General features: G+C 37.6%; 1 protein-coding gene across 3 annotated transcripts in view; it reads right to left on the reverse strand.

Annotated features, from left to right (window-relative positions):
• Positions 1-10,174: 10,174 nt before the first annotated feature.
• The window catches only part of LOC107751984 (uncharacterized), a 50,918-nt gene continuing 42,299 nt past the window's right edge, over positions 10,175-18,793 (reverse strand). For all 3 annotated transcript variants that reach the window (XM_016567803.1, XM_016567802.1, XM_016567801.1), the window contains 2 exons: positions 10,435-10,501; positions 10,175-10,358 (listed from right to left, as the gene is read on the reverse strand). In XM_016567803.1, the coding sequence (XP_016423289.1) occupies positions 10,232-10,358; positions 10,435-10,501 (194 nt within the window). In that variant the 3' untranslated portion in view covers positions 10,175-10,231. The remainder of the gene's footprint in view (positions 10,359-10,434; positions 10,502-18,793) is intronic.

The raw sequence follows: 18,793 nt of genomic DNA on the forward strand, positions 1-18,793 counted from the left end.
GGGCGTCCGCCATGAGACTTGCTGTGAGAAATACAGCAAGCGGAGTGATACAAACAGTGAAACAGTTGGAGGAGTTCTGTTATCACTGTAATATCGCACTCTTATCAGCCAATCAGATTCAAGGAACAGAAAGAACTGTTGTATAAATATATGTACAACACTAAGGTTCTATAGCATTTTCAAAACATGATTCTTTATGGAACCTTATAAAAAGGGTTATAGTTAGCACCAAAAAGGCTTCTGCTATTGTTACAAGCCAAAGAACCATTTTCTGGTACCGTTTAGAACCGTTTTTCTTAAGAGTGAAGCAACCGCCTATAGCGACTACTCGTAACACCTTAGAAACTGCAGTCACTCAGAACAACTTAGTAACTGACTTTGGCTACATCACAAACATGCAGTCATTTATTATTATTATTAATTCAGCTTTTAATTGTTTTTAAATTATTTTAATAATTTTTATTTAATTTCCATGATTTGCTATACTTTATCATCAGTGGAAAATTATATTAGGGCAGTGGTTCTCAGCCTTTGTAACTATAAGGTCCTCCATTGTCAAATTCATTATTCAAAGGGCTTCAATATACAGACTGTGATATTTACTTATTTATAAAAAATTATATATATATACAGTGGGTACGGAAAGTATTCAGACCCCCTTAAATTTTTCACTCTTTGTTATATTGCAGCCATTTGCTAAAATCATTTAAGTTAATTTTTTTTCCTCATTAATGTACACACAGCACCCGGTAAGGTTGCAGACTGTGGGGGGAAAAATGCTCAGCAGTTCATGTAAAGCACATAATCTTTCTCCAGAGCAAGAAATATGTTGCATGCTACATGTTACTGGCCCGAGATGCTGGGATGGGCTCCAACATCCCTACAACCAGAGGATACGTGATTTGGAGAATGGATAAATGTTACATGTTGCATGGAAATTCTTTGAAAGTTCACTGAAGCCCCCTAGTGGGCTACAGCACAGTGTACAGTTGACAACCACTGGACAAGAGAAGCCCTTACGAAGATCTGAGATGACCAAACACCTAAGAAGAGAAGATGCCAACCCCTCCGAGGACCTCAGATGACACCAACCCTGAACCAACATACAAAACTACCAAATTTTCCTATAAGTTTGATCACAACATATAATCATTGATGTTAATAGTTTTCACCGTTTGTTTGAATACATGTCATTAACTAACTGCATGATTTTTTTTTTCTGTACATATCTGCCATATGGACATCACCTTGACATAGTCACCTGCACTTATAAGCTATACCTAAATGTAATGTAGAAACTTTCCCTTTCTGTGAAGCTGCTTTGCAACGATTTGTCCCTTACCAAAAAGTAGTATACTTCAAGTTTATTTTAGTAAGTATACTTAAGTAAAGTTCAAGTAGTGAAAAGCGCTTTTCATCTGTTTTCCCTTGCTTTTAACATGTGTTAATTGTTGGTCTTTGTTTCTGTTTTAAATCTGGTATTTGTGTACTTTGCTTATGTTTATTCTGATTATTTTTTTATATTGTATTTTTTACTCTGCTCATGTCCAGCACTTTGGTCAGTCTCAAGGCTGTTTAAACGTGCTTTAAAAAGAAATAAATAAATAAACTAAACAAATAAAAGGGACCTTCTCAGTCTTTAGAGAATTTTACTGGACAGAGATCTGTGTAATGCGTTTAGTAGTCCAGTTGTATATAGATCATGGACTCAAAGTTGACACACATGTACATATAGACTTTTTTCAAAGTTTGTTTTGATGGACTTTTCTCGTTGTTAATACTTTCTTTTGTATATGACAGTGATGCGAGGTAAAAATATTAAAAGCAATTAAAAATATATAATATAAACAATGTACCATTTACCATTAGCATGAAACTGTGTTATTTTGGTATCACTGAGATACTATTACACAGTTTTTAATAATTCATATTTTGGGTTCGTTTTTATTTTTAAATTGATAGTTTTCATTTGAATTTTTCTTAAATGTTTCGTAATTTTGCTGTGTTTTGTCATTTTTGTTAGTTTTTAAATATATGTCTATATAGTTTTATTTTTTATTTCAGATTTGTATATTTCTATTAGTTAATCAAGTTGAAGTAAATGAGAATGAGAAATGTGGCAACTAGCTGAAATAACATGTTTAAGTTTTTATTGTAATATATATATATATATAATATTGCTACACGTGTTATTGTTATTATTTCAGTTAATGTTTATTTTAAATAACGAAAATGTTTTATAGTTGTAGTTTTAGATAACTATAATAACTATAATTAAGTTTAAAAATATTAAGTTTCCCTTGTGACGTTTCATAAAAAGTAACTCGTGCTTAGAAAATTAATCTGCAATATGTAATATACCCACACGATGGAGCCCTAATGCAGTAAGTGTTGGCTCGGTTGATTTTACACGTTCTTTGATTGCAGGTTCAAACTTCATTCTGGAAACACTTTACATCCTAAAGCCTTTGACACACTTAGTTTGCTGGAAGAAAGCATTCAATATTCAGGGCCACAGAATAGTGTAGGAAATATTTTGTATTTGAAATGTGTAATTGAAGCATTTTTGTACTTAAAAACCTGTTTGTATTGTAATCTTAAATAGGGTAATTTTACAAAAACATGCGCACTTTATTTATCCGTTAATGACAGCTGAGAATAATTGATAAGTAACTAATTCAGTTTAATTTTTTTTTTCTCTCTTCATTACCATGATGGCTCACTGGTTTTGTTTTGTTTTTACAGTTTATTAATAGTAGCATGTTTTGATTCAAGAATATATTTTTTCTTCTTTTTAAAAAAAAATTTGTTTAAAAAAAGTATAGTTTATACAGATTTTCCAGTCTTTTGTGTGTTTATGAGCAAAAAGAGGAATTTACATCTTGCATTCCATCACTATCTCTTCCCATAGTGACACTGAGCTGTAGTCACTCTAACAAGTTGTTATTCTCTGTGGACAGGACTTCCTAAAAGTTGCAAGACTTCCTCAGACATCAATTTTAGGAGAGCCCCCTCACTTTCACTCCCTGTACGCATCCCTCATTCCCACACTAGGTCTTTGTCAGCAGTTCCTGTCCCTGGACGAGGCGTGGTGAGCCGTGGGTCTGGGGCAACCGTAGCTGCTTTCATAGACACCTGCAGATTGGACAAAGGAACGAGGGTGCCAACACCGAAGACAGATTGATGCTTTGTGCGCAGCAGAGGCAAGCGAGGGAGAGAGAGCGCAACTTGCACGCACGCATGTGTGTGTGTGTGTGTGCGCGTTAGTGGAAGGGGTGGGATTAGGGGGTTTATTGGGAAGAGCAAGGGTGGGAAGGGGGCCGGGGGGAGTTGCAGAGGTTGTCACTCCAGTCTGTGTGAGTCCGGGCTTTAGAGGCCTCGGGGAGATGGACAGCTTTTGTGGGTTGTGTCGGTGTACAATAGTGGCACTTTAATGGGCGGTGAAGTTGGAGCAGGCTTTGGATTGAGGGGAGCTCGGTGGCTAGAGGGGGAGATCTCGGGCCGGGGGGCAGGGGGGCGGTTTTACTGCTTCTCTTAGAAGGGACTAATTCATGGGCATTGAGTCGGTCACTCGTTATTCATTGAATGTGCCCAGTGCAGGAATGCAGCGGCATCAATTAGAATGTGTTAGCAGATAGCAAGGCGAAGAAGAAAAAGCCTGCTCTCCCTTTTGCTCGTGGGACAACACAGGCCCACTATAGGAGGTGTCAGAACCACAAAGCCTTTTTGTGATTCTCTCTCCATTACATTACCAGTGCAATATGTAAGGTGGGGATTCTTTTGATTCAAATTAAGTGGAAAAAACACTAAATCCTATTTTTATTCAGCAAGGATAATGGTGTTATACTCTATAAAGGTCTTTAACTACTTATCTGTGGCTTAAAATCTCCCTGGCTCCCTTTCTCTCGTTCGGTCTCTCGCTCTCTGCATTATATTTATTCAGTGGCAGTGGGTCAAAGACAGACTGTTAAACAGAGTTGCTTGTAGCATTAACTGCCGCATCACTCTTAATTGTATATCAGTGGGTCAACGGTTTGTTGCGCTGTCCCCCTTTTTTAAAAAGAGGGTATGAATTAAAACAGATTCTTGTAAGCCATTGTCGGTGGTGTGCTTGTGCCGCCACTTCAGATACTTTGGCTCTGTTGAATTGAGAGACCCTCTCTAACTTGTGGCGTTCGAAACAAACGAGTGGAAAGGCTAGAGCATACTTCGATGGTGGAATGTCTGGGTGATATAATTCCATTTCGCTTTACGACTGAAGGGGAAACGTCTGCGCTTGAACTAATTGGGATGCTGCGTCATCCGTGATGGCAAAATACAATTGCTTTTGATTCACTTTTTCAGGACGTTTTAAGTGAAATCTAAATGAAACCAACTTGATGGATAGAATCAGTTTTTACTTCTTTAATGGCATTTAGGAACATACAGGGAGTATTTGGAGATGGTGACTGCTGAATTGAAATTGCTAGCAGGATGTTTAATGTTCAGTGTGCTCAATTGCATCATCCATTTCCTCATCATTCCTCCAAACAGAATGATCCAGCTGGCATGTGTGTGCAATTGGATTTTGGGATTTTTTTTTTTTCATTCTCCTCAGATTTAATATGAACGAACTAGGAAGAACCTCTCATAGCTAGGTGTTTGCTTGAATATGAGCAATTATGCTTCATTTGAAGCCAAATGAGGGGAATTTGCATGCACTGAAAGGAGTGCTAGTCTTAACTGTGCAGAAAGTGCAGTAAATTGGTGCAAACTGAGCAACATGCAGACATGCATCTTCAGTATAATTGTATAATTGTGGAATGACTTTAAATGCAGCCTTCAAATTAAACTTGCTTCTTCGGTGAGTCGAAAGGCAAAGGCACTGAGCCTTGATGGAAATCTGAGAACTGACACATTGTAAAAATTGCTTCCTTCAAGGAGGATCATTTGCACCAAAATGGGAGATTTGTAATATGGACAGATGTCTTCACACATGCGGTGGAGTGAATTGGTGAAGCTGGCATTCGGTGAGATGGAAGGAGAGAAATACATTGAGAGAGAGAACTTCCTGCCTTTTCTGGCCCTGCAAACACGCACGAACGACTTCCGACTGGAAAATGAGACGAATACTTGTGCCTGAGTGTAATCTGTCACATAAATGTAATCTAATTACTTTGGACGATTTTAGCTCGCTTTAAGTTCACCTTTACATCAGTGCAAAAAAGAATATAGCTGTCATCTCTGGAAAGCTGAGAGCGCTGTCGTTGATGACAAATGAGCAAATGAGAGCGTGAGGGAATGAGAATTTGTGCAGTGCCAGTGGATGTGAGAGTACAATGGTCCGACCGCTGCTGTCTGCAGGGATCCAAACAGCCAGGCCTCTGTCTGGATTAAACCCTGCTTTGAACAAAGGGGGGCTCAAGTAAACGGTTCATGAATGCTGATTAATTGATGCCATTTTTATGCAGTGTGCCATGGAGATTTAGTTGGTGCCTCATCTGGGGGTGGGGATGAGGGGTAAATAAGTGGGTCAACTTTTAAAATGATAACCCATTTCTTGGTTCAGTCTGGACATTTTTATCACCTGAAATTGTTTAGAAAAGTTTGAACAAAGTTTGAGACCCATTTTTGTTTCACCAGTACACCAGAACACAGGATTAAAAATAATGTCTAAATTGGTTTCTTGTTTCAGCCCCCAGCTGATTAAGGTAACAAGGTTCACCGGCGAGGGTTCCCACACTGGCGGTAGGTGGGCACAGGTGTCCTGGAACAGCGTGAGGGTGGCCCAGGGCCCGAGGGGCGAAGTGCTGGCCCGTGGCCTGCCTCAGTGTGGGGCTCCCAGGGGCCAGCTCAATAGGCTGGGTTCCACTTGATGGCGAGAGAAAGGGCCGTTTCAGCCACTGCCCAGCAGGAAGGATCTGCTTGTGGAAGTCCTCTTTCAGGAGCCTCTGTTTGTCTGAAGGCTGTCACAGCAGATGAGTACTCAGCAAACAGCGTGAACAAGGATTTGAACCAGAAAACCAACAGAGCCTTGACAATATTGTGATTGGGGCTTGTCTCCTTAAAGGGGTTTGAATGGCCAATCGAGAGTAGGAACAAGTGTGCATTCAGAACGGGATGTGGATTCCTCATAGTCGCAGGAAACAGAGGACTGTGTGTGCTTAGGAGAGTCAAAATCCAACAACATGTCTAATCGACAAAGAATCAAGCTAAGCCTAGATGATCCTCTGGGCGCTTCTGTGTGTGTGTGTGTCATAGCTACGGTTTAAACATATGGTCATAAATGAAGAGAAAAGTGATGATTTTGCTGAACTGTATAGGGCAACCGCTCAGATACTTACTGCTAAGATACTCTTCCATCTTCTGAATGAATAAATCTTGTTGGTAAAGGAATATTACAGGTTCAATACAAGTTCAGTCAACAGCATTTGTGGCATATACTGTTGATTATCACAAAAATGATACAGACTCTTCATTAGTTTTCTTTAAAAAAAAGCTTATTTAAAAAATTTAAAAAACAGCACTTATTAATTCTGTTAAACTTTTGTCCCACTCTAAAATCATGGTAACACAAGTATGTTTACATCTTGTGTGTGGCTGTAGGCTACTCATTGAAAAAGCGAACATTTCAGTGTTTACAAATTAGCTCCATTCACTTGCACTGTAAGTGACTCACTGTAACCCAGTGGGCTATTTACATTCATAAAGCCACAGGCTAAGTTCTTATTTGCGGTATCTCACGGATTGAACGAATTCACAGCAGGCGCCCGAGCTGTTTAAATAAATGCTTGCGCATCAGCTGAACTTCTGTTTTACACTAGAACAGAATTTTCACAGATAACTGTAAGAATAAAACTGTATTTTCCTCACTCAGTGCGTCTTCCGTCACAGTTCTTGACTGACATCTTGATTTTTTCCCCCCTCACGCTGAACGAAATACAGCACGTTAAACTTTCTGTGACTTGCAAAGTGCATTAATATTAAATTAATCAAGCGCTGTTCGGTTAATGATTGGTTGTTTGTTGCTAAACAACGGGTAGCTACATTTTAACTGTGTCTGTGCTAACGCTGCTCTGAAGCCAGATTTAATAACCCTGCGGGTTAAAAGGGTTAAACTCAGTGTGGGAAAAATCCAATGTATTAAATCAAGGGTTCATTATTTGTAATGAGATATTTTTTTCTGAGTTAGAGAATGTGATGCAAGTAAAACCAATAAAAGCTTAGTTTAAATATTGTGAGCTTAAATATTGTGCTGTGCAAGTATATCTAGTTATTATTTAAAGGGTTCATTATGTGTAATGAGATATTTTTTCTGCGTTAGAGAATGTGATGCAAGTAAAACCAATAAAAGCTACGTTTATATATTGTGCTGTGCAAGTATTGTTTATCTAGTTAGCGTGGAATGCTATTTCTCTTCTAATTAACCAACTTAACCTAAACCGGATGCCACTGTGTGCAGGAGTTCACAGAAGCTTATAGTTTCACTCTACAGCACCTCCCTACACAAGCCTGAGCCCAGTAGCCATGACCTCTCTTCAGCCAGGTTAATTCTGATACCATAATCCCCTGTGAACAAGCCCAGCGCTGGTGTTCTGAATCCGCACACCTGTGTGCTGCTGTCACCTGGCTGCTGTACAGCCGAGCAGAGGAATTCCAGGGGCTTGGCCTCTTGTCATTACATGCAGCTTAAAGGATGCTGTTTTGCACAAGTGAGATTGAGGGTTAGGGTTTCTCTTAATAAATCTAGGGTATTAGATTGTGTAAGGAAAGATATCATATTTCTTTAGAGGATGTATAATTTCTGTGTTTGGGAAATGCTGATTTGCAATGGATTGAAAGGATTTGTTTAAACATGCAATTTGCCGTTTTAAAAAGCCAAATGTTTATCCCAACAGAAACTGTCCTGAGAGATTTTCAAAGCATCATCAGCTGTTGCAGACAGGCCCGGAAAATCAGCTGATGGTTGTCATCTATTTAGTTGTCTTTTTAAAAATTCATCATGCGCTTATTGACCGATTCATCCGCTTGATGGCCGAGCAGAGAGGTTGACAAAGAGGAATGTTGTCTGCTGGAAGAGTTGTGCTAAGTTTGAGGGGTGCTGAAGAGAGATGGTTGTGATGGAATGGGCAGGGAAGGGCTGTGACTCCTCCATTGAGTGTGTAGGGGCACGCTGAATTGGGCTGATTTGCCTGTGAATGGAGCCTTTCCATTATTCTTGTTAGGGAGCTGTCACATCCAATAGAGAAAATGAAAACCTCTTTTTATCAACCTTTTCCAAGTGAAACAGAACAGGCAATCAATAACCAAATTCAAAACCGGGGGAAAGTCAAGCAGAATGATATGGGGATGTTAAAAAAAGGGGGGCATTTGTCAAATTGCTAATAAAGGAAAAAAAGCTAAGTGTTGTAATGTTGGCTCAAATAGGATGATTAGAATAACAGGAAAGTTTTTCATGTAAAATATAAGCGTAATATAAAACAGTAGGACACAAAATATATTATCGTTCAAAATAATGTATACAAATTATTTTGTGAGTTTGCGAGCACAAGAAATACTACAATTACAGATGATGCTTTTATCTTGCTCCTGCGTGTTTATTTTGTATGGAGACATACAAAATAAATGTAAAGAAAAAGAATAAAGTGAATTATGTCAGCTTGTGCGATTCAACAAACAGTAATTTATATTGCATTTATAATGAAATTACATTGTCAAATCGGTTACAAAAGAATCTTCAGAAACAAACTCTAAAGTTGTCTGTATAGAAAATAGAAGCACTTCAAATGCTCGCACAACAATTTGCTCTATCATACCTTTCTGCTAACTGTAACAAAACGTAATGCACTGGTACATAATTCATTTTTGTAGCCTAACCATTCCCTTTGAAAGCAGTGTGCAAGGAATTGTACTACTGAGTAACTGCTAAAGTGGAAAAGGTCTTTTTTTATTACAGAACTTTAAGCATATTGAGTTAGATTCTGAAGGTTTGAGTAGGATTGCTTGAAAAAAAAATACAATATTATCTTAGCAATATTATACAATAAATAATTCAACATTATATAGCCTCAGTGACTAGAATTCTATTATTTCAGATGTGATCAAATGTGAATTTGTTTTCTAAAATGGAATGGTATAACAAATATATGTAAAATGTGTTAGGGTATACAGTTGTTCACACTGAAAAATATGTGTTTAATAGTTTTTTTTTTAAAATGCAGTTAAAAGGAAGAATTTAAAAAATATTTGCATGACTCTGTCTTATCGAGGTGAGGTGGACTGGATCATCAGCTAATTTTCACATCCTGTGGCTTCCAGTGTTTTTCCGCTGGATGGAGAAAATGAATCGAATCATTTAGGCCCATCAATCAACCTGGTAATTGATATCTTAATTGATGGCTGGGTTATACAGTTAATTGAGCACCTTCACTGTGGATTGTCATTGTTCACTCTTTTCAAACACACTGCACAGCAAACGGGCCCAGGATAGAGCAACTCAACAAAGAGATACTAAACCAATACATGTATTGCTTATTTATTCCAGAGGAAGTAGACAAGATCTCATTTTGGGATCTGAATAGATGAGATAGATTAATTAAATTATTTCCTTTTCTGTGAAAACAAAAAAATGGCATTCAAAATAAAACCTGAAATGTTTAAAAATGTGTCACTTTTTTTTATTTTTGAACTGATGGTCAGTGAAAGAAGTTTAACTTAAGAAAATGTTGTTTAGGATGTCAAAGTTGATTTGAAATGAATTGTTTTGTTTTAATTTGATTATTTTTTATTCATTTTAAATGAGATTGTAAATTTCCACAAAACATATACCAAAACAAAGGGTAAATACAGTTTAAAACCTTATTGTTATTTTCCAGTAAAATAAACACACAAACGAATTAATTAATTAATTAACTAAATATAGACTATAAAATGTTACATCGAAATAAACACTAAATAAGCATAAAATTAAAAAAATTTCAATTAAAAAACAGGGTTACAAATTTAGCCTAAATAACTTATCATATCACCATTTTGATGGCGGGCATTTATTTAATGTTTTTAATCTCCATTACTTTACATAAGTTAAATTATGTTTAAAAAATGATCTAAAATATTTTTTTTTCACAGCACAAAACATGAGATTTGTGTCTGTAATACTTTAAAAAACATAGGACCCCAAAGTAATGGGACTGTATTCATGGAAAGTGACAACAGTTTGATTTACACTTCTAAAACTTATCTACTCTCTTTTTTATAATTTTCCCCCCTCAGGTTGTGGGCATTCAGCGTTCCCGGTTTCACTGCTTGTCTCCGTGGTGATTGAGTGCTGAATCGCTGGGACCGATGGGACTGTCACCCATCCATCTTCACTGGCCTGGCTGCAGATTAAAGCAGAAGGATGTATAAATCAGAGCGCTAATGAATAGCTCTACTCAGCGGAGAAGAGAGGCTTACCTATTTTTCTCTGCCCACTCAGTGGGTCCCGCTGATCTCTTCCAGCAATCCTTCCTCCTGAAACTCTCTAGCCAAAGCAGAATGGCTGTCAAACACTGTCTTTACTTCGCAAGTTAGTTGTTAAACACCCCCCTAACTAAACTAGTCTTTAAACACTGTGGGCAGCAGGTATCATTGGGAGAAAGGCTGGGTGAAGCGTTGGCCTCTCTGAGTGTGTAATCCTGGCCTGCTGATGGTGCTGGGGGGCAGTTTGGTTAATTGGGTTACAGAATACTTTCCCACATTCTTGCTCTGCGCACAGACACAATGGTGGCGTGGTGAGAAACTGCAGCCCAGGGCCCTGGAGTGCAGCTGCAGGGTAATTATAATTGCAAACTCCGTGAATCTGTATACAAACAAGCACACAGCTGCTAACTCTCTGACACTCACGATACATGGCACATGAGAGTGGCATCGATGGCACCGCGCTTGTGTATTCATCCATACATGGTTAGTCGACATTAAATACTTATGGAAAGTTGATTTTCTGTGGTGTGATGTGATCTCAAACTATTTCAAACATGCGTGCAGCTTTAAAGAGCTCATTAATGGTAAAAGACTACATGGAATGGTTGTATTTTATTTGTCAGTAGTCACACTGCAAGATCACTTAAAATGAACTAAAAAAGGCCAAAAAGTATGAAAGCCATTTCTGGTTCAGAAAAAAAGTAAAAGAAGTAAAAATTATACACAATTATACAATTATAGTTAGATCACAATTATATAACATAAAGGCACAGTTGTGAGACATATTTTTTTTAAACTCAGAACCAGAAACAGGTAAAAAGATTATTACATTTTATTTATTTATTTATTCATTAGTTTGTTTATTAATTCATTCATTTATTCAAATTATTATATATACACTACCATTTAAAGTTTGGAGTGTAGTTTGTTTATTTATTTATTTACGAAATTAATACTTTTAATCAGCAGGGACGCATCAATAGTGACATTTATAATGTTACAAAATATTTCTATTTTAAATAAATGCATTTTTTTAACTTTCTATTCATCAAAAGAATTCTGCAAAAATGCATCACCGTTTTCACAAAAAAAATTAAGCAGCACAATTGTTTCCAACACTGATGATAATAATAAGAAATGCTTTCTGAGAAGCAAATCAGCATATTAGAATGATTTCTGATTTCTCATGTGACACTGAAGACTGGAGTAATAATGCTGAAAATTCAGCTTTGCATCACAGGAATATATATTTTATTAATTTTAAAATAAAACAGTTATTTTAAATTGTAATATTTCACAATATTACAGTTTTAATTGATAATATAATGTATGAAAATATAGAACATTTATGCATTACTGATACACAAATACAACTAAATAAATTAAATTAGCGTTCCCTAATGGACAGCATGACTTTAGGAAAATTGGGGTTTGAAGTAAACACTTTAAACAGCCCACAGAGCTCATCTAAGGGTAAACTGTAAAACGAGCATTTTTAGACTTTTTGCCCATAAATTAGCCCATAAAAGCCGGTGTGGGAAAGGGCAGGATGGCAGAGGAACAGGGTGTGTGTGTGTGTGTGTGTGTGTGTGTGTGTGTGTCGAGTAAGCAGGAGGTGTGAAGAATAGTGTGTGATCAGTAGTGTGGATGCAGTGTGGGAGAGGGGGCTGCCCTGGCTGTCAGAACTCAGGCCCACAGTGGCCCAGCGGGAGCCCCTGGCTGTTCTCCCATGATGCCCTGTTGCCGTGGCTGAGCCCTGGAATGCAGCAGCACACAATGGAAGAGAGGGCTTGAGAAGGCCCTCCATCCTGATAACCACATTAAAGGCCCACCAACATCTGTTGAGGCACAGGAGAAAGGCCCTATCTCTGGGCTTTAACCCCCAATAGCACTAATCATTAACCCCCAGCCCTGAGAAGGAGCCCAATAACAGCACCTTATTTGTCAGGCACCCTGCGGAGGGACCAGGGGGACTAATATTGTGCAGCAAACAGTGTGAGAAGAGCTGGATGAGTACTCTTAGAGGTCTAAAGTGATGATACATAATGCACATCTTGAGTTTCTGAAGTATTACTGATCTCATGAGAAAATGTAACTATTTTACGAAATGTCGACTTTGTTTGAATTTGTGCAATGTGATACCTTCAGAAACGTATGATTTTTAGAAAAAAAAATGAAGGTCCACCCATAAACATAACCAATGAGGCATAAGCAGAAAACGAACAAATGAGATTGTATGAATTCATACAACTACAGGCCCGTTCACAGCAGTAACGATAACTATAAAGACAACTATAATGATAACTATATTAGCGTCCACACCAACAGACGATAACAAAATTAATGAACAAATAAGATGATTGAATTCATACGAATAAAGGCTTTTTCACAAAAGTAACAATAAGCATAAAGATAACTATAATGATAACTGTATTAACATGCACACCAATGGCCGATAATGAAAAAGAATGAATGTGATCATATGATTCATATTCATATGGCCCGTTCACAACTATAACGATAACTATTAACATCCACGATAACGTAAAGACGATAACGTTCTGTTTATTATAAGCGCAAGCTGCAGTTGTTGTTTGCTGCTTTAAATTCTCAAGCTCCTTAAAGTTAAGTTGATTCAGATTTTTCTACGTTTTAACAATTTTTAAAACTTTAGCATTATCATTATAATGGTGATAATTTGCCAAAATGAAAATGACTTTTCAGAACACATTTCACAATTTCAAGTATTTTAAATCAGCATAAAATTGGAGATTTTCAATGGTACGTGATGTTTGATCCGGAAAGATTTTTTGCAGTAAACGAGCATGTAATTGTCTATGTGCAGGTGTTCTGCATCCTCAAGCACAGAAAGACAAGATATGCGCCAGAAACAGGTGTCCCGTCATAAAAAAACTTCTCACTCTCCAGGATCCTCATTTGCCTTGAAGGGCCTTTAAGGCTGCCTCGCTTCCACAGGTTTCAAAGCCCTGTTAATTTCACCAGCATGAACCTGGAGACAAAGCAGAGGGGCTGGAGCTGGGGGCGAATGCAAACAAGAATGATGCAGAGGAGAGGTGAGTGTCTTTCTCTCTGGCGTTTCATACACGGCGCTCTCTGTATATGGGCTCTGAGATTAGGAGCTGCAGGAGGTACCCCTAATGCATGGCTCCTCAAGTACCTCCACACAAGTAAGCCCATTCAACAGTAGCTCATTACACGGGCAATTAAGTGTCGTGGGGGAAGGGGGACGAGGGGCCGAAACGAGGGCCGCCAGGCCTCGTGAGGAGCCCCTTCCCCCCTCGCCCACTCCTCCCAGCGTCTTCACCTGGGCAGGCCAGAGGACACCTGCCTCTTCTAATGAAGATCCATGGCCTCATTTCCATTTCTGGAGTCGTACTCGTGAGGAGCCCCTTCCCCCCTTGCCCACTCCTCCCAGCGTCTTCACCTGGGCAGGCCAGAGGACACCTGCTTCTAATGAAGATCCATGGCCTCATTTCCATTTCTGGAGTCATATCAGAGACAGCGGCACACAAAACTGCGCCCCTGTCCTCTGGTCCGGAGAGGCGGATAGAATGACATGGCTAAGTGCTCTTGCAGAGCCGGGGCAGCTGTGGGGCCTGAAAATGGGGTTTTGGTAGGTTTGAAGTGGGGTGCTGCAATGCCTACGATGCTGTTCTCCTGCTTATTGGAGGGTGCTTCAGGTTCCGATCGGCCACAATGGCTGTTGCGCGCTACCTTTGCTCTTCGCTTATAATGAGCGGATCTGCAGAAGGGAGGATAGCCTGAGGAAGGAAAGTGCTCGCAAACAATGCTCACCTCTGTCCAATTCAGCCTCATAACTTGTGCTCTTGTGATTTTTCTAAGCACTAGCAGAAAGCATCTGTAACTATGATGAAGCATTTTAACTACAGAGTTAATATATTCTCACACCTGTGCTGAGGGCAACTGTAAGTGTTATAAAAGTAAAATTATTTCATTCATAACACTTTGCCTTAATATAAGTCCACAAATGATTGAAATAATGCAAGTAAGTCAAAAAGGACAAATCCACAAATTTGTTGTGTATATTTTGATCATGGTAAATGTAAATGAATTACAATATATACTGTAGAACTCTGGCATACTACTCTCAATTATATTTAGTCATTAACGCATCAAACTGTTCTTAGTAACTTCTTAGTAACTTATAGACATCCTTGTCTCCCCAGTCTACTGCTGATAATGACGTCAAGCCACATCCAAAACAATGCATGAGCACGAACAGTTACGATGCTGAATTGTTATGAAATGCAATTAAGATAAAAATGTGCATCATCTAAATAAATGTTGCATGGATCTTATTTAATAAGTTAAAGAGAAACTCAAACTAAATCATTATTATGAAGCTTTTTAAATAATATAGTATACTCTGATTGAAATGTTTTATTTTTTTTCCAAAACTGAAAATAAAGATGCAACTGAAATATGTGGTGTGTTTAACTCTTAAAAAATAAATAACAATAAATAAAATGAATTATTATTAAATAAATAAATAATGTTAAATTAAATGATAGCTTTTAATAAATAAAATGAATTCCTAAGAAAAGAAAAAGTATTGCTATTTTCCAAAATTAGGACTGCAATACAATTTCATGGTTTCTTTAAAATATTATTTTTATTTTCAATTTTACAGTTCATATCCATTAAAATAAAATGTAAAATATATTACCTCAAGGCCTTTTCATGGCATGCTGTCATTCTACTTTACATAAAGATGGAGACTTTTTATCCCAAGTCACTTGACCTGAATAGTTGCAGGGACCCCTTTTTCAATATTACTTTTTCCCCCAAATAAAGTTCTTTCCTCCAGCTTCTCAAATGTCTGTATCCCACAAAATACAGAAACCATTTATGAGTTAACAAATATCTAAAATGTGCAATATCTAGCACATTATTTCACTTTCCAGGCTGTTTTCAGCACACACTGAATAAAATGGGGACAATTCTGGAAAGTGAAGGATGCTTGGTCACATACAACATAGAAAATTAGCTTAAGTATGCATTTTTAGTCCAGACACAGGATATTATAAATAGCTATGTAATTACGTATATGTCTATTAAGGTTTATTCAGATCATTCATTACCAATTAAAGAAATGGGCCTTGACCAGATGGGGATGTACAACAAACACATAAAAACTGCACTGGCTAATCATTTTCCGGTCATTAATGTCACTCTTTATTTTTAGGGAAGTAAAAGAGAGGGTTGTCTTGTGGTCTGTTCCACACTCCTCGCTGAAAGCTCCATTCAGCAGTGCAGCGTGTCTCTCAATACAGTTGTGGGATCCTCCCTTGTTAACATGTTCAGGCTCACTGCCTCCTCTCAGCACCTGAGGGCAAGTGGAGTACCCAGAGCTCAGGTAATGGAGGAAGAGGAAGGGCAGAGTGAAAATAAACAACCTCAGTCTCCATCCATCCGTTGTGCCTCACCTGCTCTGCTCCCTTTCAAACTCTGACACGGGCCACATTAGGGGTCTGTGGGTGGGATTACCTACTGCAGAGTGCTGTGCTCAGAGATATTGTCATATTAATGATTATACTAGTCAACCTGCATTTTTGTGGGAGTTTTACGACTTGTTTGGTCATAAAACCCTGTTGTGTACACTACATATATACTACACAATTCCAGCCCTAAAAGCATTAAAAATGAAGGCTATACGAACATGAAAATGAAGGCAGACGACATTGAAGTTGTCATTAAAGGGGGCAATGTGCAAATCTTGCCAATGACAGTATTTATAATTTATTCAGAGTCAAATTTGCACATAAACAAAGTTTTGAATGAATGAATGATCTTAATTGGGGTGACAGTATCAAACTTGAACTGGTAAATTTATTACAAATACAAAAAACACCTTAATTTACATAACCAAGCCAAAAGGTAGGTGCAGGTACTCGAAATAGGTCGCTTTATAGTGAAACTGTTCATTTACATGAACCGTCCGAACGAACCGATTCACCATAATGAATTGGACACTCCAACAATACGAGAGATAAAAAGGTTTAGGATGAATCGATCCACTAAAATGAATCAGACTTTCCAACAGAACAGTTTAGGAGGAATCGGATTATCCAACACTACATCAGAAATAGAGAGGACCGTTTAGGATGAACCGAGTAGGTCATTTTATAGTGAAACTGTTCATTTACATGAACGGTCCGAACGAACCGATTCACTAGAATGAATCAGTTTTTCCAACAGGACCGTTTAAGATCAACTGAATCATTAGAATGAATAGGACAATCCAATGCTACATAAGAAAGAGAGAGGGCCGATTAGAATGAATCGAATCACCACAGTGATTTGGAGTGGGCCTATACAACGCTACATAAGAAATAGAGAGAATTGTTTAGGATCTGAATCACTAGAATGAATTGGACTATCCAACGCTAAATAATAAAAGAGGGTACCGTTTTGGATGACCCGAATAATGCATCGCAATTCCATCGCTAGGTATGAAAGAGAAAGGACTGTTGAGGTGATGTTGGGTTGCATTATATCGCTACCAGTTGGATAAAGCTCACAAGAAAAGCTAGGCTACACTATTATGAAAATAGCTGAAATATTGTCACACTATTAAAATGTAGTTAAGGTAGTAGCGTCACAATATTAGTTAGTTACTCCTCATGTGTATATAGGTGTGCTTTGTGCCCCAGGCATGGTTACACAACGAGTTTGTGTGTCAGAGTCTGCGCTTCTAAGCAGCAGATCTGGCTTCCCGAGCTCTCTCTCCACTCACCTGTGACGGAGCACTTCCCCTGGTCGGCTCTTATCAGCCCATAGAGGAAATACCTGCTACAGGTAAACAGGACCTCGTGACCCTTTGCACTCATGCTCAAGCAGACAAGATGATGTTGTTCTTTCTGCCCTGCCATGAGCATCCCTGCCCCCACCTGCCCAAATTATCTCCCACCCCCTCTCAAATTTAATCTTATCTAAATATCAACAGGTGTAAGACAAGGGCCTGCTTATCATGATAGATTCAGTGTGCACAAAGATGATCAACAGTGCCTAAGCACAAATGCATTTCTGACTGTCATGATGCTGGTATCAGTCTAAAATGACAAGTTCTTTTTCTAAGAGATTATACTGAGAAACCTGCATATGAAATCAACACTTGAAAATTTGTTTACTTGCATGGACCTATCTCATTTTTTCTGCTATATTGAAGCTATGTAATCTTACAACTTTCTGTCATCATTCAGATTTTTAAATGTAAATGTATATTGTTTTTTCAATCCTGAATACATATTCATTGGATTCAGTTGTAGATTTCCATGTAGTGTGTATTATGGCATGACATTGGAAGTTTAATTTGTTTATTGATTGTTTTTTAATTTACAAATGTATTTATTAATTTGATTATGTATGTACTTATTTTATATACTTATTTTACATACTTTCTTATATTTATATTAATTACGAAACCCTTGTATTCATATTTGTATATATTAATATGCTTAAATATTAATATTTGCACCTAATATACAAACATGAAGCTGAAACAATAGTTTTTTAACAGAACATAAATGCCAAATAAATTAATGCCCACTATTATTGAATAATCATCCGATTGTGGTTCACAGTTATTTGAGATAACCACAAAAATTAATTTTAATTCTATTATTATATTATATGATATTATATGATATGATATGATATGATATGATATTATATCATTTTCATAGTATTGAAGTAAATCATATGGGTCTGGTTTATTATTATTTTTATTATTATATTACAATATTTATGTACAAGAAATACAGAATTAAACCGTTAATTGAAATTATTTGCATGACAATTAACCATCAGCACAAAATAGTACAAAGTACCTTTGCTCAAATTAAAAATAACTGTGCATATGTTCTTCTCTCAGAGGCAGACATGTGAACTGCTTTAAAGTCAAACAATAGTATGTGTAATAAAAAAAATAAAACATTGTAAGGGAATTCCTATAGCATGCAACATGTTCCCTCTGCCTCTGGGACCATGTGTGAGGGTGGAAGTGTCCCTCTGGGACTAGTGACCCTTGAGGCAGCACATTCTCACAGGTCCAGAAGCAAGTTTTCACAGCAATACCATAGAAGAACCATGGTTCCCCAAAGAACCTTTCAGTGAACAGTTCTAAGTTTTTTTTTTAAGCGTGTACTTGGATTTTACTAGTATGAGCTGCTCCAAGCTCAAATCTTGCACATACTAAAACTTTCCAAGATGTTTTTACCAGGCTTCTCTTTTCAAACAGAAGATTAAAAGCCCAAAGATTACTCAATATCGAAATGCGTTAGTTAATTAGTTAAATTAGATCCCCTCATAT

Source organism: Sinocyclocheilus rhinocerous, unplaced genomic scaffold (genome assembly GCF_001515625.1).
Source record: "Sinocyclocheilus rhinocerous isolate Xijiao unplaced genomic scaffold, SAMN03320098_v1.1 scaffold662, whole genome shotgun sequence".
NCBI lineage: Eukaryota > Metazoa > Chordata > Actinopteri > Cypriniformes > Cyprinidae > Sinocyclocheilus > Sinocyclocheilus rhinocerous.